The 25,432-nt window shown below is 41.1% G+C and overlaps 1 protein-coding gene across 1 annotated transcript; it reads left to right on the top strand.

Moving 5' to 3' along the window:
• The first annotated feature begins 7,205 nt into the window (after positions 1–7,205).
• LOC131803470 (uncharacterized) lies at positions 7,206–8,510 on the top strand. Its single transcript, XM_059124829.1, has one exon. The coding sequence runs from the start codon at positions 7,206–7,208 to the stop codon at positions 8,508–8,510; it is 1,305 nt and encodes a 434-aa protein (XP_058980812.1).
• The last annotated feature ends 16,922 nt before the right edge of the window (positions 8,511–25,432 follow it).

Here is a 25,432-nt window from a genome sequence, read left to right as displayed (position 1 = left end):
GTAATCGGGAACTTGTGGTCGTCGGTTGTCGACGACCAGGAATTACGATGTTGGTGTTCTGGTGATGAGGGTTGTTGACGATTAGAAGGTAATCGGGAGCAGCTGTCCAGGTCTTCGTGGGGGGATTGACATTCGTACTGGTTGGGCAGCTCGTTGAGGGTAGATCCGGCAGAGGATGCGTTCGGCAACTGGTTGGGAAGCTCGTTGAGGGTAGATTCGGCAACCGATGCGTTGGACGGAGCTCGTTCGTGTAGATGAATCGGGGCTCGTTCGTGTTCGGCAGCTCATTGAGGGTAGATTCGGCAACCGATGCGTTACGCTATGTAGATGGATCGTGGCTCGTTCGGCAGCTCGGGTTCTCTTTATTCGTGTCGGCTACAGGGGCGAGGTGACTAGCCTAGCTACGATTCTCTAACTACGTCTACTCTACTACCAACGTTTGACTATAATACGGAACAGCGAGCCGAAGCTCCTGTGGAACAGCGAGCCGAAGCTCCTGTGGAACAGCGAGCCGAAACTCCTGTGGAACAGCGAGCCGAAGCTCCTGTGGAACAGCGAACCGAAGTTTCTGTGGAACAGCGAGCCGAAACTCCTGTGGAACAGCGAGCCGAAGTTCCTGTGGAACAGCGAGCCGAAACTCCTGTGGAACCGCGAGCCGCAACTCCTGTGGAACAGCGAACCGAAGTTCCTGTGGAACAGCGAGCCGAAACTCCTGTGGAACAGCAAACCGAAGTTCCTGTGGAACAGCGAGATGAAACTCCTGTGGAACAGCGAGCCGAAACTCCAGTGGAACAGCGAGCCGAAGCTCCTGTGGAACAGCGAGCCGAAACCCCTGTGTAAATAAATTACCAGCCACTCAAACTAATGAGAGCCAGTCTTCGAAAAGTATTCCCGTCTAACGCTTATATTAGACGGAGGACGGCCGATGATCTTTGCTTTATCGCGCTTCAATCCGAATACTATATGTGACCGGTTCTACCAAGTCATTGCGAATTTTTAGCCTTACGCTGTGAACAGCACACCACCGAAAACTACTTTGTTCACCACGCGCCCAATGAATGCTGCGTTTGCTGGTTAGTGCTGTTGTCGCCTTGTTGACTGCGTATGAGCAAGTCGTGTGTGCATGGTGGTGGTGGTTGGTTGGTGCTGTTAGCGTCGCACTTGCAGTGGCCGCTGTTATTGTTCATTGAGAGAACGCACATATATATATATATATATATATATATATACATATATATATATATATATATATATCTGCCTTCTCTAAGGGTATCTGCCAATATCCACTTTTGAGATCGATAGAGGAAATAAATCGGGCCTCCTTCAGCTGATCAAAAATTGCATTTATCTGTGGTAGTGGGTATGCGTCGGGTTCGCTGGCCGCGTTCAGCTGACGGTAATCGATGCACATCCTCCATCCCCCGAGCTTCTTTCGCGCTAATACGATTGGCGAGCTATAGGGACTATGGTAAGCTTCGATCTTGTCTTCGGCGAGCAATGTGTCTATTTCTTCGTTTATGATCGCCATCATTGCCGGATTTCGAGGCTATATCGTTGTTTAATTGGTTTATAGTGTTTGAGTCGGATGCGGTGTTCACCTCTGTTACACAGGCCCTTGCTTTTCTCAAATGCTTCTTGATGGTATTGTAGTAAGCTCTCCAGTTCTTTGTTTTCTTCGCAGGACAAAAATTCTCTACTAGTCAGACTGTGGAGATAATGTAACCCGGAGCGGTCGCTGATCGCTGCCTTAGGGACAATCTTTCCATCTAAAACGATATCTAATCCTCGTTTTAGCAGAGAGTCCATTCCCAGTACGACGGGTTCAGCCAAGGTAGGTAGCACTGTCGCCTCAGTTGCTTCGACCCCCTTCCATTGAGAGAGACCCAAATGTAATACCTCCCATGATGATCGGTGTCGACGGTCGGGTTTACTTGACACACGCAATCTCGGGTCAGAATATCTTCCTTTCAACAATGCGACAATTTCCTCTTCCCTTGGCATGTGTAGCGTGTATCACCTCTCTTTTTGCATCGCCAACAATGCGTTAACCTATTATATACTTCTGAAGTCTGGGTTACCATGTGGGAGATATGTGGACGTTCGACACGAGCCTCGTCTTTCTTTAAAAGCTCGAAGTCGTCCACCAAAAACAATAATTCGTCCAAGGTCTGGAAGACATTCCGACGAACGTAATGACGGTATTCGGGTCGAAGGCCGTCGTAAATCCGATCTAGGTGGTCCATTAGTCGTAGGGTAGGATGTTGCTTTGCCATGGTCATCATTTGAAGTATGAAATCCTTGGCTTTTTCCCGATTGAACTGTCGCCGGTTATAGAATGAGTGTTCAAGTTGTGTTAAATGCCGTTTCGACAAGAAAAATTTTTCGGCCTCCGTTCGGAACGGCTTCCAGGTCGTGATATCCCCCTTCTTTACTCTATACCATTTGAGTGCGTTACCTTCCAGGATCCAGGGCAGGGTGGATACGAGTCGGTCGTGGGGTATTCGATAGCACTCGGCCAACTCCTCCAGTATTTCCAAAAACTGGGATGGATCTCCTTCGCTTGTAAATTTTAAGTTCCATCGCTGTACCATACTCATGGTCTCGGAATCACAACTCTCCCGGCGAGGAAGTCGTTCGGGAATGTGCAGACACTCTTGAGTAACGACTGTTTTTTCTTCTCCTTGAGCTCATTTTCCAAATTCCGTAATAAATTCTCGGTCGAACTCCTCAATCGCTTTTTCCTCACGAGGTCCGCCAGTTGCCTCCTTAGGTACTCGACAGTATATCCTTCTGTCTGTATACTTGCCGCCTGGCACTGTTCTATAAGTTGTTCTGTTTTCAGCAGATAGATCCATCCTAGGGATTCGGGTTTCACTTTCTTATCGCATTTCCGACTTGACTCATCCTCGTTGGCGGATTTTTCGGTTTTGCCGCAGTGCCATTTCGAATCAGGTCCCTGCTCTGGTGCCATTTGTAACGTGGTTTTCTCGTCGGCTGAGGTAAGCTCAGCTGTATCCAGGGTCTCCATAAGGACCCACTAAACCTTATGAAATAATAGGAATAGATTTCTCCCTTTCCTGGGGGTAAAAATCGGATGTTTTATTGATCTTAAATTATAAATTACAATCTACTCAGGTTGAAATACGATAAGATAAATATGGAATATAGGATGGCAAATGGACTTCGGAGATGTTCGTGTTTTCAAGGTACTGGTGCTTAGTTGATGATCGGGGATTCGATGTTAACTCGTATCGTATGCAGGAGGGTGTACGACTCGTGGACAATCGATGACATCGGGCGCACACAATGAATACTCGGGTGGTTGATGTGAGGTGTGATTAGTCGACGACTTGAAGGCGATCGGATACTCGGGGATGACCGCAGGAGGTTGATTGTGGGGAAGATCGGAATTACGGTGTTGCGTTCGGGTGACGCTTACGTTGACGATTTGAAGGTAATCGGGAACTTGTATTCGTCGGTTGTCGACGATCAGGAATTACGATGGTTGTGTTGGGGTGATGTGTTCTGTTGACGATTAGAAGGTAATCGCGAACTTGTGGTCGTCGGTTGTCGACGATCAGGAACTACGATGTTGGTGTTCGGGTGATGAGGGTTGTTGACGATTAGAAGGTAATCGGGAGCAGCTGTCCAGGTCTTCGTGGGCGGATTGACATTCGTACTGGTTGGGCAGCTCGTTGAGGGTAGATTCGGCAGACGATGCGTTCGGCAACTGGTTGCGCAGCTCCTGTGCAACAGCGAGCCGAAACTGCTGCTGTGGAACAGCGAACCGAAGTTCCTGTGGAACAGCGAGCCGAAGATCCTGTGGAACAGCGAGCCGAAACACCTATGGAACAGCGAACCGAAGTTCCTGTGGAACAGCGAGCCGAAACTCCTGTGGAAATGAATTAAAGGTCATTTAGGTAAAGACCAAATAGTAATGGACCCAAATGAAACAATGACATTCTTTGAAGAGAAATCATTAAAAATAACTCTTTGAGTTCGATTTTGTATGTGGGAGGTTATCCAGTTTAGAAATTAATACTATTCTATTTCTATACGCGATTCGTTGGAAGAGTGTCCGCGTAAGTGCAATATTTTAGAAATCAGTGTATTTGCATTCAAATTGATTTCAATTGGTGAATAACGTCTACAGGGTGAGATAAAAAACTGCAACCAACTTCAGGCTGCTGTTATTTCTAAGGCACTTGTCCGAATGCGTTAAAATTATGCCAGTCAGAGCTCATTATATTGTTACAAAGCGTACAAAAGAATTTTCTTTATATTTTTCTGGAAAACCACAAGTGTCTATCGATGAAGCACTCCAGCATTTATATGCGAATACATTTTTTGAGTCTCGTACCACCGGTAAATAAAATGTAAGAAAAATAAAAATTGCGATTGACTTTGTTGCAGTTTTTTTATCTCACCCTGTACAGTCACTCACATTTAAATTCAGGCACACATATAAAAATATTTATATTTAGTGTTCAAAAGAACATAATTTTTCCACATAATATTTTAGTCTTTGTTATTTAATAGTTTGTTCTATGTCAGCATATAACTGACCTAATATAATTTTGGTTTCATTGTTTATTTTATGCAAGTCAGTAACCCAAATAAAGAAACAACTCGATTGGTTTCACAATTGCATGGGTTATTGGCTGAAGTATTTTATTGCTTACTTTGCATTTAATGCTAGTTTTATTGATATCCAAAATGTATAAATACCAAGCGAAAATAAAGATTCTTGCAAGAAATTGTAAACATACCAAGGTTACACAATTCAAGTGTTGTGTATATCTGCTTTAACTCACAAATAAAAAACATTTTTTGGTAACACCGACGCGATTCTGACAAGGATTGCTAAATTCACTCATAAATTTTGAATTTCCCCCCACCGGTGGTAAGGAATTTTAAATATTTATTTGTGAAAGGAGCTAGTTACGTACAACTAGTAGCACCATCCAAGAGCCAGAAACATCTGGAGAAGAAGCCAGTTCCTACATCTGGATCAACTGATAGTTAATCAGGCCAAGGCGGACCTACAGTAATAGAACAACAACAAGCAGCAATTGCCGAATTGAGGAAGGCGATTGCTAACGTGAAAAGGGCTCCACTGGAAAGAAGGACAGCGGAGTTCTACGCCAAGAAGTTAAGGGAAATGGATGCACTCTGGGCGGATATCGACCGCAATGAAAACAAGATACGAGTGGATCCTGCAGCAGAGTCACATCCCCATATCGTCAGTAACGAGTACCAAAACATTGGAGAAGAATATAGGACTGCAGTCGACAACATCGAGGCAGAGATCAAAAGGGGCAAGGAACGAACGCCTCAAAAACCGCTTGCGGCAACAAGGGAGGGTGTTCAAAAACAAACTCGCGAGTTTACTGCAACCAGCAGTGTGGCAGCATTAGTGAGACGTCAGAGAGCTCTAATGCAGTCCTTTCAAACTTTAATAAGGGCTAGTTCAGGCCAAGCTACTCTCTGTCAGACATTGGCTGCAGTTGAAAAACTGTGGATACACGTGGAAGATATCCACTTCAAAATGTTCGAGGACTTTGATGACCCAACGTTGGTGGGGTACGATGCATCAGCATACGTTCTCTTAGACGAAACGTCGTTAAGGTTCAAAGAAGAAATATCGACGCTAACACAGGTCGATCATTCGTCGTCTCAACAGAGATCAGGCTGGAACTTGGCGAATCAAGTTAATCTGCCAAAAATTACAATCCCTCAATTTAATGGGGATTACTCGAAGTGGCAAACGTTTGCTGACATTATTGGGAAAATGATCAACGAGCAAGCCTTGCCACAAGTCCAAAAAATGTGGTATCTCAAAGCCAACGTGACTGGGGAAGCCGAGAAAGTCATAAGGCACCTCGAGTTGAACGAGGCGAATTACGACATTGCCTGGAAGACACTCAAAGACAGGTACAACAACAAGAGAGCTAAAGTGTCAACTAAACTTGAGAGAATGCTAAACCTGCCCAACATGTCTGGCGATAGCAGATCAGTGAAGGACTTTCATGACAGTCTTCATGAATCGTTATTGGCATTGGAGGGTCTTGGAGTACAGCCAAAAGAATGGGATCCACTCTTAATCCACATCCTAACAAAGAGGATGGACAAGACTACTCATGTGTTGTATGAACAGTCGATTGTGGATTCCAAAGAGCTCCAAACGATGGAGCATTTCATGAAATGTTTGAGGGGTCGCTTCGAATCATTAGAAGCTGTTAATGGTATTCAGAGAAGCAAACCGTCAGAAGTGCAGGAAGTGTCAACAAAAACACAATACACTTTTTCATTTTTCATCGAGGCCACAAATAGAGAACAAGTCAGCAGATTTGTCAGTTCAGCAGCCATCAACGGTAGCATCAGCGAATAAATCTCAATCATACGTACTCCTTGCAACCGCACGGGTTGCGATCAAGGCAAATAATGGAAGAAGCTATGAGTTTAAGGCGATTCTGGATTCCGCTTCACAGATTAATCTGGTGTCAGAGCGACTAGTGCAGAGGTTGGGTATCGAACCCATTCAAGCATCTCTCTGTATCGAAGGTGTTGGCGGAAGATCGAGAACCGCAAACCACAGGGTCAACGTGGAGCTTCAGTCACTGACCAGCAAATTCAGAACGAGCCTAGAAGCTCTAGTGTTACCGAATATAGTGCCACCGCAACCAAGTACTGACATCGATATCACATCATGGCCTATTCCAGAAAACATAAAGCTGGCAGATCCCTATTTTTATCAAACGGCCAGGATTGACGTACTACTTGGAGCAGAGTTCTACTTCAACCTGATTCTCTCACAAGAAATTCGAATGTCTAAGGAGCTTCCTATATTGAAGAACTCAAAACTAGGGTGGATTGCTAGTGGAAGAGTTCAGGCTGAATCAGAAACTGTGATATGCGCCGTCTTCGGAGAAGATGAACGTGCTTTAGAAGATTTATTAAAGAAGTTCTGAGAACAAGACGATGTTTGTGAAGACCAGAAGTTGACAATAGCAGAAGAACAGTGTGAAAATCACTTCAACCAAAATACAACAGTGAATGAGAATGGTCGGTTTGTGGTGCGATTACCGTTTGCAGACGACCCTGAGAAGATTTCAGAATCCTTGAATGTTGCAGCATCAAGATTTTTTGCATTGGAACGTCGCTTATCTAAGGATGCAAGTCTTCACGAGCAGTATGCTAAATTTATGACGGAGTATGAGGATCTGGGACATATGATGAAAATACAATCAAGGGATGTGCGTGGTAATCATTACTATATCCTGCATCATTGTGTCCTACGCCCAAATAGCAGCACAACAAGGCTGAGGGTTGTGTTCGATGCGTCTTGCAAATCATCATCTGGTTGGTCACTCAATGATATTTTGCATTCAGGTCCCAGGGTTCAAGGAGATCTGTTTGGAATGCTGTTGCGATTTAGACTGCCGAGATTTGTCTTTACAACAGACATTGAAAAGATGTATAGGCAAGTGCTAGTCGACAAAAGAGATCGCAAATATCAGCTAATGCTATGGAGAAACACTCCAGACAAGGAACTCGAACACTACATGTTAAATACGCTAACATATGGTACGACGTGTTCTCCATACCTTGCTACAAGATGTCTAAAAAGGCTAGCAGATACAAACATGCAAAAATATCCATTGGGCGCGCTGGTACTTCAAAAGAATTTCTACGTTGACGATTGCATGTGCGGGTCTGACAGTTTAACAACGGCAATTGAGATGCGGAAACTGGTTAATATGTTACTACAGGATGCTGGATTTAGACTACGAAAATGGTGTGCTAACCACTTGAAACAACTGCATGGAGTTCCTCCAGAAGATAGAGAAGTAGATCTAAATTTTGACAAGTCATCAACCAAGGTTTTGGGAATAACATGGATTCCTCAAGCAGACCGATTTTGTTTGAAGAGTGATGTGAATGAATGCACAATCGTCACCAAGAGGAAGGTCACGTCTGATTTGGCAAGATTGTTCGACCCCTTAGGAATTGCAGGTCCTGTGGTGTCAGCAGCGAAGATCTTTATTCAGCAACTGTGGAAGGATAAACTAGTCTGGGACGAGGAACTGCCACCAGAAAGGGCAGCATGTTGGTTATCGTTCAGAGAAAGCCTGAAGATGTTAAATGATTTCAATTTACCCAGACACATGTTTGATGGAGAGAAACCAACAAAAATTGAGATACATACTTTTGTGGACGCGTCTGAAAAGGCATATGGTGCTGTGGTGTATCTTCGTGCTATGCTGCCCGACGGCAGGCATAAAGTCAGACTCCTTTGTTCTAAATCAAAAATAGCACCAATAAAAGAGATCACTTTGCCACGGTTAGAGCTTTGTACCGCTGAATTGGGGGCAAAACTTACAGCTAAAGTCAAGCCCGAATTGGGTTACGACGACCTTCGGACTATTTATTGGTCGGATTCAGAGATTACGTTGTACTGGATCAATTCGGAACCATCGGCACTTAAGACGTTCGTTGCAACAAGGTAAAAAACATACAAAGCAGGTCGCACTCAATGGCGACATGTGGGGACAAAAGATAATCCTGCCGATTTAGTATCCAGAGGTATGAAAACAGATCGTCTGTCGGGATGTCTGATGTGGTTTTATGGACCCACGTATCTACATGGAAATGAATCTCTCTGGCCCGAACCCTTCTTAAAGAATGGAGAAAATCAGACTGATCTTGAATTCAAGACAAAATCTACAGTGTCAGCAATCGCGTCACAGAGTGGGTTACAGGATATAATTTATGGAATCAACCACAAGGGTTCATTTAGACGATTGCAACGTATTGTCGGTTATGTCCTGCGATTTGCCGAAAGGATAAAGGGACGCAAGCATGGATGTTCGACAGATGCACTGACACCTATGGAGTTAAATCAAGCGATGCAACTAATAGTCAAGACGATACAGGTGGCAGATTTTGCGAAAGAAATTCAGCAGTAAAGAAACATGGAGCATTGGACAATTCAAGCTCCATACATAGTTTGACTCCGTTTCTTGATGACGAAGGAATACTTAGAGTCGGTGGCAGGTTGGAAGAGGCAACCTTAGCATACGACACAAAACACCCGATGTTGTTACCATACAACGATCCAATTGTGAAAATCATTCTAAGCATAATCCACTTAGAAAATAGCCACTGTGGCTCACAACTATTGCTGGCAACGTCGAGACAAAAATATTATTATATAATCAAGGTGAAGGCTATGTCTCGCAACATTGTGCAAAATTGCGTAAGGTGCACTCGAGCGAAGCCAAAGTTATACAATCAAATCATGGGAAATCTCCCACCGAGCAGGGTCACACCTGCAAGGCCGTTTGTTGTCTCCGGCGTTGACTATTGCGGACCACTATGGGTCCACTACAAAATACGAGGCAAGAGACCACACAAGGTTTACATCGCTGTCTTTGTCTGCTTCGCAACAAAGGCTGTACATTTGGAAGTAGTTACAGACCTAACAACGGAAGCATTCATTGGAGCATTGAAGAGATTTATCTCGCGGCGAGGGAAATGTCAAACCTTATATTCAGACAATGCGACGAACTTTGTAGGAGCCAAAAATCAGCTCAAAGAATTCAATGAAGCTGTCTATGGAGAGAAAGGAAAAAAGATAAAAGCGGAGACGTGCTCAAGAGAAGGGATCGATTTCCAGTTTATTCCCCCAAGAGCACCACATTTTGGTGGCTTATGGGAAGCCGCAGTGACGTCAGCTAAGCAACTATTGCTTCGTACCACTAGTAGTGCATCACTAACCCACGAAGAGTTGGAAACAATTGTTATTGAAATAGAGGCAATCCTGAATTCCAGACCGTTAAGTCCTATTTCTGACGATCCAAATGATCTAGCTGCATTAACACCTGGTCATTTTCTTGTGGGAGAACCGTTAACGGCACATGTTGATCCATTATCGAACCAATCGTCAACATCATTGACAAACAGATGGACCATCTCCAAAGCGATGGAAGGCGTCAAGCAGCATGCTAGTATCGATAATGCTTGTGGCTTTACTATTTTTACCTCTATGCTTGTGTCATTCGTTCAACATAAACAAGTTTGAGAATAAGCCCGGAATCTATTTTGAAGGAATTGGAATCACAAAAGTAGTAACAGCAGAATGGAAACTGATCACTTATTATGATCTTTCCCCATTTTGGGCAGATATGGATGACTTTTCTACCGGGATTAAAAACCTTCAGAAGATGTTTAAGATAGCAGTTGAAAACAGAAGCTGTGAAATACTATCAGAAAATCTATTTCAAGTACAGAATCAGTTGGAATCTAATTCACTGAACATATTCCCCAGGCGCAGCAGGCGAGGAGCTCTGAACATAGTCGTGAGCCTCGCACACTCGTTATTTGGTGTATTGGACTCGGAATATGCTGAGCAAATGACTGTGACAAGTGAGAAGGCAAATGAAGACAAGCAACATCTATTGGATCTTCTAAGAGGAAGATGTTGAAAAGGCAACACAATTAATTATGTTCCTCACTGCGCAGCTCATGCTACTCTCATCAAGGTTGAAGCATATAGAAGATAACCTAATCGACGTTTTAACGGATGCTCATCTTGGTCGTATAAGCCCATTGCTATTAGAGCTCCAAACCATCAAGACTCATATTCCGCCATCTCGTGCTTTACCCATTCGTGAAGATAATGTGCCGGATTTCTTCAAATTAATGAGGAGTAATGGAAGGGTTATGAAAAACCATATCATATTCGAGATTCGCCTTCCATTAGTGGATCTCCAGCAGTATGATTTATTCAAAATGGTCCCCGTACCTATGCTGCGATCCGGTCGATTTATTTCAATAGCTTTGAAATCAACATTATTGGCAGCTAACGTCCATCGGGATGAGTTCATATCACTAACAGCAGAAGAAATGAAGAGCTGTATACATACCATAAATGACGTTTACATTTGCGACAACCAAGCGAAGTTTAGCAAAGGCGATCGGTCACATTTATGCGAGGTGAATTTTTATTGAATAAATCGTCAGAAGCGTGTGACATGGAATCCACCATGCACCACCAAACTTGGAGACAAATGGAACAAACGAATAAATGGATGTTTACTCTAGTCAATTCAACAGAATTGTCCTTTGTTTGTGGTACCAAAATGACACACCTGGAGGTGCAAGGAGTAGAACTTTAGATATTGGACCAGACTGCATTCTCAAGCACAACAAATTTACAATATACGGTCATTACGAAAACAAAACAACAGTGCACACATCATATCTGAGACTTAAGCCACTGGATTCCATAATCTCAAGCAATAAGCTTGTCTTGCTCAACACAACATTAAACAGCACCTATGAAACACATGCTTCTGAACTCGTCACCTTACACCAACAGCTTAAAACCATTGAAATCGGACGCCTTCCACAACTAATGAAATCGTCGGCCATTCACCATCACACCATCAGCTATCTAGCTCTTTGCATTGGAATTGGAGTAGCCATATACGTCACTGTCTAGTTTCGTCACCACACAACTTCCAACAACAACGTCAACCCAACACATATCCCCCGGCAGTTAGTCTCATCATCATACGTCATTGACCAGACAGTTTCTTGAACGTTCCTCGTTCAACGTGGGGGAGAATGTTCAAAAGAACATAATTTTTCCACATAATATTTTTGTCTTTGTTATTTAATAGTTTGTTCTATGTCAGCATATAACTGACCTAATATAATTTTGGTTTCATTGTTTATTTTATACAAGTCAATAACCCAAATAAAGAAACAACTCGATTGGTTTCACAATTGCATGGGTTATTGGCTGAAGTATTTTATTGCTTACTTTGCATTTAATGCTAGTTTTATTGATATCCAAAATGTATAAATACCAAGCGAAAATAAAGATTCTTGCAAGAAATTGTAAACATACCAAGGTTACACAATTCAAGTGTTGTGTATATCTGCTTTAACTCACAAATAATAAACATTTTTTGGTGACACCGACGTGATCCTGACAAGGATTACTAAATTCACTCATAAATTTTGAATTTCCCCTCACCAGTGGTAAGGAATTTTAAATATTTATTTGTGAAAGGAGCTAGTTACGTACAACTAGTAGCACCATCCAAGAGCCAGAAACATCTGGAGAAGAAGCCAGTTCCTACATCTGGATCAACTGATAGTTAATCAGGCCAAGGCGGACCTACAGTAATAGAACAACAACAAGCAGCAATTGCCGAATTGAGGAAGGCGATTGCTAACGTGAAAAGGGCTCCACTGGAAAGAAGAACAGCGGAGTTCTACGCCCAGAAGTTAAGGGAAATGGATGCACTCTGGGCGGATATCGACCGCAATGAAAACAAGATACGAGTGGATCCTGCAGCAGAGTCACATCCCCATATCGTCAGTAACGAGTACCAAAACATTGGAGAAGAATATAGGACTGCAGTCGATAACATCGAGGCAGAGATCAAAAGGGGCAAGGAACGAACGCCTCAAAAACCGCTTGCGGCAACAAGGGAGGGTGTACAAAAACAAACTAGCGAGTTTACTGCAACCAGCAGCGTGGCAGCATTAGTGAGACGTCAGAGAGCTCTAATACAGTCCATTCAAACTTTAATAAGGGGCAGTTCAGGCCAAGCTGCTCCCTGTCAGACAGTGGCTGCAGTTGAAAAACTGTGGATACACGTGGAAGATATCCACTTCAAAATGTTCGAGGACTTTGATGACCCAACGTTGGTGGGTTACGATGCATCAGCATACGTTCTCTTAGACGAAACGTCGTTAAGGTTCAAAGAAGAAATATCGACGCTAACACAGGTCGATCATTCGTCGTCTCAACAGAGATCAGGCTGGAACTTGGCAAATCAATTTAATCTGCCAAAAATTACAATCCCTCAATTTAATGGGGATTACTCGAAGTGGCAAACGTTTGCTGACATTATTGGGAAAATGATCAACGAGCAAGCCTTGCCACAAGTCCAAAAAATGTGGTATCTCAAAGCCAACGTGACTGGGGAAGCCGAGAAAGTCATAAGGCACCTCGTGTTGAACGAGGCGAATTACGACATTGCCTGGAAGACACTCAAAGACAGGTACAACAACAAGAGAGCTAAAGTGTCAACTAAACTTGAGAGAATGCTAAACTTGCCCAACATGTCTGGCGATAGCAGATCAGTGAAGGACTATCATGACAGTCTTCATGAATCGTTATTGGCATTGGAGGGACTTGGAGTAAAGCCAAAAGAATGGGATCCACTCTTAATCCACATCCTAACAAAGAGGATGGACAGTCGATTGTGGATTCCAAAGAGCTCCAAACGATGGAGCATTTCATGAAATGTTTGAGGAGTCGCTTCGAATCATTAGAAGCTGTTAATGGTATTCAGAGAAGCAAACCGTCAGCAACGACTGCTTCCACCACGATCCGTAGATGTCACATGTGCAAGGGTGACCACTCCCTATATTACTGCAAACAGTTTTTGGCAATGACAGTTCCCAAAAGACAAAAATGGGTTGCTTGACGAAAGATGTGTCTAAATTGCTTCAAGGATGACTATCAGGAAAAATGTGTACAAGAAGGAAGTGCAGGAAGTGTCAACAAAAACACAATACACTTTTTCATTTTTCATCGAGGCCACAAGTAGAGAACGAGTCAGCAGATTTGTCAGTTCAGCAGCCACCAACGGTAGCATCAGCGAATAGATCTCAATCATACGTACTCCTTGCAACCGCACGAGTTGCGATCAAGGCAAATAATGGAAGAAGCTATGAGTTTAAGGCGATTCTGGATTCCGCTTCACAGATTAATCTGGTGTCAGAGCGACTAGTGCAGAGGTTGGGTATCGAACCCATTCAAGCATCTCTCTGTATCGAAGGTGTTGGCGGAAGATCGAGGACCGCAAACCACAGGGTCAACGTGGAGCTTCAGTCACTGACCAGCAAATTCAGAACGCGCCTAGAAGCTCTCGTGTTACCGAATATAGTGCCACCGCAACCAAGTACTGACATCGATATCACATCATGGCCTATTCCAGAAAACATAAAGCTGGCAGATCCCTATTTTTATCAAACGGCCAGGATTGACGTACTACTTGGAGCAGAGTTCTACTTCAACCTGATTCTCTCACAAGAAATTCGAATGTCTAAGGAGCTTCCTATATTGAAGAACTCAAAACTAGGGTGGATTGCTAGTGGAAGAGTTCAGGCTGAATCAGAAACTGTGATATGCGCCGTCTTCGGAGAAGATGAACGTGCTTTAGAAGATTTATTAAAGAAGTTCTGAGAACAAGACGATGTTTGTGAAGACCAGAAGTTGACAATAGCAGAAGAACAGTGTGAAAATCACTTCAACCAAAATACAACAGTGAATGAGAATTACCGTTTGCAGACGACCCTGAGAAGATTTCAGAATCCTTGAATGTTGCAGCATCAAGATTTTTTGCATTGGAACGTCGCTTATCTAAGGATGCAAGTCTTCACGAGCAGTATGCTAAATTTATGACGGAGTATGAGGATCTGGTACATATGATGAAAATACAATCAAGGGATGTGCGTGGTAATCATTACTATATCCTGCATCATTGTGTCCTACGCCCAAATAGCAGCACAACAAGGCTGAGGGTTGTGTTCGATGCGTCTTGCAAATCATCATATGGTTGGTCACTCAATGATATTTTGCATTCAGGTCCCAGGGTTCAAGGAGATCTGTTTGGAATGCTGTTGCGATTTAGACTGCCGAGATTTGTCTTTACAACAGACATTGAAAAGATGTATAGGCAACTGCTAGTCGACAAAAGAGATCGCAAATATCAGCTAATGCTATGGAGAAACACTCCAGACAAGGAACTCGAACACTACATGTAAATACGCTAACATATGGTACGACGTGTGCTCCATATCTTGCTACAAGATGTCTAAAAAGGCTAGCAGATACAAACATGCAAAAATATCCATTGGGGGCGCTGGTACTTCAAAAGAATTTCTACGTTGATGATTGCATGTGCGGGTCTGACAGTTTAACAACGGCACATAGTCAGACTCCTTTGTTCTAAATCAAAAATAGCACCAATAAAGGAGATCACTTTGCCACGGTTAGAGCTTTGTGCCGCTGAATTGGGGGCAAAACTTACAACTAAAGTCAAGGCCGAATTGGGTTACGACGATCTTCGGACTATTTATTGGTCGGATTCAGAGATTACGTTGTACTGGATCAATTCGGAACCATCGGCACTTAAGACGTTCGTTGCCAATAAGGTAAAAAACATACAAAGCAGGTCGCTAAGTACTCAATGGCGACATGTGGGGACAAAGGATAATCCTGCCGATTTAGTATCCAGAGGTATGAAAACAGATCGTCTGTCGGGATGTCTGATGTGGTTTTATGGACCCACGTATCTACATGGAAATGAATCTCTCTGGCCCGAACCCTTCTTAAAGAAGACAAAATCTACAGTGTCAGCAATCGCGTCACAGAGTGGGTTACAGGATATAATTTATGGAATCAACCACAAGGGTTCGTTTAGGCGATTGCAACGTATTGTCGGTTATGTCCTGCGATTTGCCGAAAGGATAAAGGGACGCAAGCATGGATGTTCCACAGATGCACTGACACCTATGGAGTTAAATCAGGCGATGCAACTAATAGTCAAGACGATACAGGTGGCAGATTTTGCGAAAGAAATTCAGCAGTTAAGAAACATGGAGCATTGGACAAATCAAGCTCCATACATAGTTTGACTCCGTTTCTTGATGACAAAGGAATACTTAGAGTCGGTGGCAGGTTGGAAGAGGCAACCTTAGCATACGACAAAAAAACACCCGATGTTGTTACCATACAACGATCCAATTGTGAAAATCATTCTAAGCATGATCCACTTAGAAAATAGCCACTGTGGCTCACAACTATTGCTGGCAACGTCGAGACAAAAATATGGGATAATCAAGGGGAAGGCTATGTCTCGCAACATTGTGCAAAATTGCGTAAGGTGCACTCGAGCGAAGCCAAAGTTATACAATAAAATGATGGGAAATCTCCGACCGAGCAGGGTCACACCTGCAAGGCCGTTTATTGTCTCCGGTGTTGACTATTGCGGACCACTATGGGTCCACTACAAAATACGAGGCAAGAGGGACCACACAAGGTTTACATCGCTGTCTTTGTCTGCTTCGCAACAAAGGCTGTACATTTGGAAGTTGTTACAGACCTAACAACGGAAGCATTCATTGGAGCATTGAAGAGATTTATCTCGCGGCGAGGGAAATGTCAAACCTTATATTCAGACAACGCGACGAACTTTGATGGAGCCAAAAATCAGCTCAAAGAATTCAATGAGGCTGTCTTTGGAGAGTAAGGAAAAAAGATAAAAGCGGAGACGTGCTCAAGAGAAGGGATCGATTTCCAGTTTATTCCCCCAAGAGCACCACATTTTGGTGGCTTATGGGAAGCCGCAGTGAAGTCAGATAAGCAACTATTGCTTCGCACCACTAGTAGTGCATCACTAACCCACGAAGAGTTGGAAACAATTGTTATTGAAATAGATCCACGAGTTTTGTGCAAAAAGGACTGGTGGCTGTCAGTGCAGTGTTTATACGATAGGCGTATTGGGCAATTTTTGGATATATGATCTAACGCAAACAATCATAGCAGTAACGATTATAAGCTAAGCGGTTCGATGCTGATGTGGTAGGCTTAGGTTCTGCATCAATTCTCTATCAGCATCAATTTTGCGAGCGGATGTAGAGGCAAGCGGAGTCAACGCCAAACCTACTATTGGTACTGGGATTATCTGATTGGTGCACATTATCTCGGCTTCTACCTCCCGATCCGATATCATGACATAGTCGTAATTAGACAAGATAACTTCGAAAAAAAAAACAATTTTCGGAACCGATGCACTAAACTTAATGGGGACTCCTCAAGAAGGAGTTTAGGTGGAGAAAGAAGGGGTGCACTTACAAGAAAGTATCCAGGGTAAGTGCGACTATCTCGTCAATGTTATCCGACAAAGGACACAATAGTCGAGAATTTAGACATGTTTCTATGCTAGTTAAAATAATAGAAAATTCCCAAAATTTATATGAGACCGATTATACATGCCTATTATGATGCCCCTTAAACCTTTTTACTGCCGTCTCCCAAAGTCTGCCCATATGATGAGGGCCAGCAGATATGAAACGCCACGTAAGTTCTTATAATTTCCATTCGACTTACACGTAACATAAGCTAATTTCCGCTGTGGAGAGTATAAGACTATGAGTACTAAATATATATATGTAAACTGAACTTCCAGCTATTCAGTATTTTTGTTGCTTTCTGTCAATACTATCTATCTATGCTATATTATCTATATATACTATAATATTTCTATTCAACACAAAATATATCTCTGGCTTTCCTTTTCACTGCAAATTTCAGATCATTAAGCTCGTCTCGAAAGAGAAAACAAACACTTAAATCATAAAACATATGATCTTCGCCTTAACAAGGCAAAACTCATAAACAAATTATTTCAAGATCTCTTATAATTTATACATAAAGGTTAAACTAAGATAAGGGCACATTTCACTCCCACAATGAAAGTCAGGCACCACATTAAAAAATAATAATATAAAGATGAAACTACAAATTAGTATTTTGTTGCACCACCTTTTAGATTTTCATCACCGTGTATTCGGCTAAGCATTGATGCGACGAGTTTTTTGCAAATTTTTTACACTCTTGCTGCAGAGCCGATTTCAAAGCTTCTTTTGAAGTACAAAGCCTCTCCTTCATTCTGTGTCTTAATTCGTCCTATAAATGTTCAGTGACATCTTGATCAGGGCTCTGTACAGGAGTTTTTATTGCTTTCGGGAAATTATAAAGCGACCAATTCTTAACATCAAGTGCTGAATGCTTTGGGTCGGAATCCTAATAAAATTGAAAATTATCTTCAATACCCAGATTTTGAACACTCTCTTTCAAATTGGTCTTCAGAATGTTTAAATAAACATGCTTGTGCAATATATCATCAATAAAACATAAGTCTCAGACTCCTGAAACAGCCATACACCCTCAAAGCATCACCGACCCAAAATATTTAAGAAATATGAATTTTTTATTTTGTCTACACTACAGTCTTCCAAAAATCAAAATTCTTAGACATATATTGGCGGGCAAAAGCAAGACGGTCATTTGGGGTTTTCTTGCTAATGAGAAGCTTTTTCGTGCAACTCGGCCATGAAAGCCATTTTCGGAGAAGCCTTCTTATTGTTTCTGGGTTAAATTCTGTTCCAGAAGCTTTTGCCGGAGATATAATGAATTTGTCTCCACTTCTCTTAAAATCATACTCTAATCTTTATAAGATAGTTTCTTTGATAGCGGTTTATGTAGTATATTTGATATTTACCATTTCTTTATATCTGGAGATAATATCATGGACCGTTGAGTTGCTTATATTAACTAGTTTCGATATTTCGCGTTTCCTTCCAAATGCTGGTTAATAACTATCTTCCATTCTCTATAGTGGGCTATCTAATATAACGAGGCATTTTCTAAAATACTCTCATAAACTTCACTGAATGACTGATAACATAACAAAGACCAAATATATGTAAAACAAATACCAACAAGCAAAAAATAATACTATGTTTACTGAAAAATATTGCTTGCCCGACTTTCAATGTGATGCTGAAGAGTGATTTTTATACCCTCCACCATACAATGGAGGCTATATTAACTTTGTCATTCCGTTTGTAACTCCTCGGAATACTCATGTCAGACCCAACAAAGTATATATACCCTTGCTATACTCTATCTTTCGAACGAATTGAAATAGAAGGCCTAAACTTTGCACACATATTTATTAATTTTTCCAGTAGGCAGGTTAAGTTCGTAAATGGACCATGTAGGTCCACGTTTTCATATAGCCCTTATATAACGGTACCTCCCGATATTCGGTATTTTGATGATGTTAGGTCTACGCGCCTGTTCATTTTTATATTAATATTTGCATGTTTCTCTTAATTTTATTATTGCGTTCAGTTGCCTGTATCGTTTTTCATTATTGCTATTTCTTTCAAATCATCATCATTTATTTTGTCATTATCACCAATTTATAAATTTACATGTTTGTCAGTTTGTTCGTTGCTTCGCTAAAAAATATTCTTTTGCTGTTCCCCATATCATAACTTTCTCTGCTTGCGTCGATCGTAAGCATAGGTAAGCCATCAAAGGAGAATATTTGCAGATTTTTTGATTTGCTTTTTATTCTGATGAGAGTTAGAAATAGAAGAAGCATACATATTTCACTCAAACTTGCAAATTGACTCAACTGAGGTATTGATCTCCATTTATGTTACTGTTTTTTTATTGTATTTTTATTGAGTTACTTTGTAATATATTAATTTTGTAACAATAAAACACTTATAAAATAGAGTTGAACCTGTGCGCATTTGTGTTTCATTTAACGGACCATTTTATTGGTTTCGTTTTTGTTTTGCCTTTTTTACACTGAGAAGAACCCTCAGCATAAGTTGGTTTTTCTACCTTTTAAACAAATTTATGCTGATCCAGGAAAACGCTTCTGGATTTAATATTGGCGACCGTGACAGGACAGTGTAAATAACTCGTTGAATAAAGCCGCACTTACATCGATTTCAAAAATTGTCCTCGCTTATCGTCGTATTGTCAATTTTTCGTTTGAGCCATGACCTTGGAAGAGCTAAAACAACAGCGTACTATAATCAAGAAAAATATCACTCGCATAAAAAACCTGATTGATGCTAGTGCCAAAGGGGAAAAGTCCCTTTTATCTGGAGATTTGAAATGTCGTCTTGGAATTATGGACTCATACTTCAAGCAAGTTTTGTCGATTCAAAGCAAAATAAAAACCTTGGATCTTGAAGACACATATTGCTACATCAATTCTCAGATCCAAAAACAATTATCTGAAGATGGACACAATGCAACATTTTCTGACTCATCGTTTGCTATATCAGCTCCGACAAACAAATTACCTCGGCTTAAGATACCCAGTTTTAATGGTAAATATAGCGATTAGATTGAGAAGTTCAATCATTTGTTGAATTGTCTTCAAGGACATGCATTAGAGACTGTGAAAGCATTCCAAGTAACCAACGAGAATTATCCCAAGGCGTTAGACAGACTTAAGTCTCGTTATGACAACAGCACTTTAATATTTATGGAAAACATTACTTCCCTTTTCGATTTACCAGATGTATCAAAATCAAATTCTGGCCAATTAAGAAGTCTTGTGGATAATGTCTCGGTTCTGTAAATGATATCGTCAATGCAGTGTTAATCCATATTGTAATGCAGAAGGTAGATGTAGATACCCAAAGAAAGTGGAAAGACTCGTTGGACTTCAACCGACTTCCTACGTGGGAAGATTGTTCAACAATTCTCGAAAGAAGATGCCAGTATTTAGAGTCTTTGGATGCAAATGTTTCTCGTCACCAGGATCACACTTTTAGCAAATCTACTCAAAGATCATCTGGGCATTCTTTCACTTGTACCAACCGAGTTTGTTCGTATTGCTCTAAAACTGACCATGCCATAACACAATGCTTGCAATTCAAGGATTTAGATGTTGGGCTTCGTTTTGAAAATGTAAAGAAACTTGGTCTTTGCATTAACTGTCTAGCTAAGGGGCACCAGGTTACAAATTGCCCATCAACTTTCAAATGCAAAACTTGTGCTCGCTCTCACCATACGATGCTTCATCGTTCCCAACCACGTCCAAGATCGCGGCCTACTGCACTACCACCTTCTGCTGATGCATCTGCATCATTACATACACATATGGATAGCTCATCGCATCATGTATTACTAGCTACATCTATGGTTCTTGTTCGTGACAATTTCGGATCCTACAAATTGGGAAGGGCTTTGTTAGACTCATGCTCACAAATAAATTTTATTACTAATGAGTTTGCACAACGACTCAATCTACAAAGACATAAAAAATATGTTGAAAATTCTGGAATTGGCAATTCTATTACAAAAATAAAACATAATTGTTTGACCAATATCAAGTCTAGGGTAACCGATTTTGAAGTCAAACTTTCATTTTGCATCACGCCACATATTTCATATCAACCCGATTCGGAATTAGATATTTCTTCTTGGAATCTCCCATCAAATACGCAGCTTGCAGACGAAAACTTCTTCAAATCAAACAAAATAGACTTACTGGTTGGTACAGAAACCTTTTTCGAAATATTATCTGTTGGTCAAATAAGACTTGGGCCAGATCTTCCCAAGCTGCAAAAGGCTTTACTAGGCTGGATACTTACTGGAAGATACAATCTGTCTAGGCCTAACAACATTGGCGCTTCGTACATTCTCTCGACCGAAGAAGAAATTAACTTAAATTTGGAACGTCTATGGAAATTGGAAGAACTCGACAAGAACAACAAAGAAATTACGCCAGAGCAAATGGAATGTGAGCAAAATTTCAAAAAGAATGTATCTCGTGAATCTTCGGGTAGAATTGTAGTTAAATTACCCTTCAAGGAATCTCCTTCATCCCTGGGTCAATCACGTAACACGGCTCTCCGACGTTTCTCTGCTCAAGAGCGACGATTGCAAAATAATCTTGAGTTAAAATCTGAGTATAATAATTACATGAGAGATTACGAGAACCTTGGGCACATGAGTTTATTTAAAAATCTCAAGTTGGACGAACCTCATTATTTTATTCCCCACCACTGTGTGCTTAAACCAAATAGCACTTCCACAAAACTTCGTGTTGTATTTGACGCTTCGTGTGCTACGTCGTCCGATACTTCGCTCAACGATATTTAAATGGTTGGTCCCACAATACAAGATGAGCTTTCTCTACTGCGCTTTCGGCTACATCGCTTTGTTGTAACAGCAGATATCGTAAAGATGAATAGGCAGGTGTTGATCAATTCAGAAGAGCGTAAGTTTGTGGCGATATTCGAACAACGAAAAAATCAAAACTTATTGTTTGAACACAGTCACCTATGGGACCTCGGCAGCACCTTTTTTGGAAGTCCGCGCTTTGCATTATCTTGCTGATGAATATTCTGAACGTTTTGAAATTGGTGCCAGTGCTGTTAAAAATTCGTTTTATGTTGACAACTTTCTAGGTGGCGCTGAAACAATTGAGGAATTAGCCGAGCTTAAATATCAAGTTACAGAGATGCTTAAAATGGGTTGTTTCGAACTTGACAAATGGCATTCGAATCACGAAAACCTTCGTCACGATAAATCCGTATAAGATTTAAACTTAGATGGCTCCACTGTTACAAATGCCTTGGGAATTTCTTGGGATCAACAACACGATCAATTTTTGTTTTCCTTTTCCAAAAACTTAAAACTGATATCGTCTCCAAACGCTCTATATTGTCTTTGTCATCAGGTCTTTTTGATCCACTTGGACTTGTGTCGCCCTTGATCATAAAGGCTATAATAATTCTTCAAGAACTTTGGATACTAAAGGTAGGGTGGGATGAATTTGTTCCATAAGATATTCATACTGCCTGGCAAGGATTTCTCGTTGACCTTCAGCAATTACCGATGCTTAACATACCTCGTTACTGTTTGTCGCCTGATCCAAAATCAATTCAATTACATGGCTTCTGCGATTCTTCCATAAGAGCATATGGTTGTTGTATTTATATCAGAGTAAAATCCAGATCCGGTGCCGTCTCTGTACAGCTAATTACCGCAAAATCCAAGGTCGCTCCAACAAAACGAAAATCTTTACCATCTTTAAAACTGTGTGGCGCTCATTTACTATCCAGGTTGTATACCAAAATTCAAAATCTTCAACATATCCCAAATAGCTCAGTATTCCTGTGGACGGACTCCCAAATAGTTTTGCATTGGCTTAAGCTACATTCTTCCACACTACCGGTTTTCGTTGGCAACAGAATATCAGAGATTCAAGATTCTACAAATGGATGCAATTGGAGACACGTACCATCGCACTTAAACCCCACCGATATCGTATCTAGAGGATACAGGGCTTCTGAATTAATGTCGTCAATTTGGTTTACCGGTCCATCCTTTCTCGTCCAAGATGACAATGAGTGGCCAGTAAACAAATGTTCTAAAATTTATTGATGACTGCAGTTCATACACAAAGGTTATTAGAGTTGTTGCATGGATTCTGCTTTTTCGGAATAGTTTATCATCGTCAAAATCAACACTATCTTCTTCCGGATGCCTTCAGCCACAACAATTAGAATATGCGTTACTAGCAGTTGTTTGGCACGTACAACAAGAGTAATTCAAGGACGATATACGTTCGCAACCAAGAAAAGAGATCCAGAGGGTACTCTTAAAGGCCTTAATCCATTTATAGATTGCTCGAGTGGGATTGAAATCTTAAAGGTTGGTGGTCGTTTAGAACTTGCTCAAATTTCGGAAAGTCAAAAACACCCAATGATAATGCCGAAAGAAAGCAACTTTGTGAAATGTTATATTCAACACCTGCATAGCAAAAATTATCATGGAGGCCCAAAGGCATTAGTCTCGCTTGCCAGGACTCGGTTTTGGATTATTAACCTACGTAGTCTTTGTCGCACTATTGTAAATCGCTGCCCACACTGCATACGTTATCGCCCGAAATTACTTCAACAACTAATGTCAAACTTACCAGCTGAATGACTTAACCCTGCTCGAGTCTTTGCCAGATGTGCTGTAGATTTCTGCGGTCCCATAAACACGCATTTGAGAATCAAAGGAAGGGTACCATACAAGACGTATATTGCTGTGTTTGTATGCCTAGCAACAAAAGCTGTCCATATCGAAGTTGTGTCGGACTTATCAACAGACGCCTTCATTGCTGCTCTGAAAAGGATGATAGGCAGAAGAGGCTTGCCAACTGATATTTTCTGCGACAATGGAACAAATTTTGTGGGCGCGAACTCAAAACTTAAGGATCTTAAAATGTTTTTATTTAATGAGAAAAACCAACATCATATTATCAACTATTGTTCCAATGAATTTATTAATTTCAATTTTATTCCTCCCAGAGCACCCCACTTTGGGAAGCCGCAATAAAGTCGGCAAAAGGTCACCTTACTCGAACACTTGCCAACACCCGCCTTACATACGAGGAACTTGTTACTGCCTTAGTTGAAATAGAGGCCATTATGAACTCGAGACCCATATCTCCTCTGTCTTATGATCCATATGATTACGAAGCTCTAACACCTGGCAATTTCATCACTGGCGGGGCTTTGCGATCACTTCCAGAACAAGACCAGTCCGTCAAAAATGTCAACCTACTTGATCACTGGGCACAAATTACAAATATAAATCAACGCTTCTGCAAGTAAAGAATAAATGGACGAATTCGAATCCCAACGTCGCAGTCAACGCTTTGGCGCTTGTACATGAAGACAACATTCCTCCTCAAAAGTGGCTCATGCGTAGGATTGTGCAAACAATAAATGGGAGAGATGGACGAATACGAGTTTCTGACATAAAGACTACAAAAGGAGCTATACGTCGACCTATTCACAAGCTAGCCTTGCTCTTAAATTGAAAGTTCCCTTTCAATGGGGTCGGTATGTTAGGTCTACGCGCCTGTTCATTTTTATATTAATATTTGCATGTTTCTCTTAATTTTATTATTGCATTCAGTTGCATGTATCGTTTTTCATTATTGCTATTTCTTTCAAATTATCATCATTTATTCTGTCATTATCACCAATTTATAAATTTACATGTTTGTCAGTTTGTTCGTTGCCTCGCTAAAAAATATTCTTTTGCTGTTCCCCATATCATAACTTTCTCTGCTTGCGTCGATCGTAGGCAAAGGTAAGCCATCAAAGGAGAATATTTGCAGATTCTTTGATTTGCTTTTTATTCTAATGAGAGTTAAAAATAGAAGAAGCATACATATTTCACTCAAACTTGCAAATTGACTCAACTGAGGTATTGATCTCCATTTATGTTACTGTTGTTTTTATTGTATTTTTATTGTGTTACTTTGTAATATATTAATTTTGTAACAATAAAACACTTATAAAATAGAGTTGAATATGTGCGCATTTGTGTTTCATTTAACGGACCATTTTATTGGTTTCGTTTTTGTTTTGACTTTTTTACACTGAGAAGAACCCTCAGATTTAAGTTGGTTTTTCTACCTTTTAAACAATTTTATGCTGATCCAGGAAAACGCTTCTGGATTTAACAGATGATTATAGCGACATTCTTCACCGGAATTGTTTCAAATTTGGTATTTGAAGTTCGAAATGGATATTACATCCTAAAACAGAAACTTGTTTGTGCAGGTCCACGTCTTCATATAGCGGTACCTCCTTATATTAGATATTTTACTGATTTTAGCGACATTATTAGCCGGAATTGTTTCAAATTACGTATTTAGAGTTCGTAATGCGAAGTCTGTGACAGAAAATTGTCTATGCAGGTCCAGGTCTTCGTATAAGCCCCATATATCAGTAC

The sequence above is a fragment of the Musca domestica genome, unplaced genomic scaffold (genome assembly GCF_030504385.1).
Source record: "Musca domestica strain aabys unplaced genomic scaffold, Musca_domestica.polishedcontigs.V.1.1 30, whole genome shotgun sequence".
Taxonomy (NCBI): domain Eukaryota; kingdom Metazoa; phylum Arthropoda; class Insecta; order Diptera; family Muscidae; genus Musca; species Musca domestica.
Note: the sequence above shows the minus strand (reverse complement) of the source record. Positions and strands in the feature narration are given on the sequence as shown.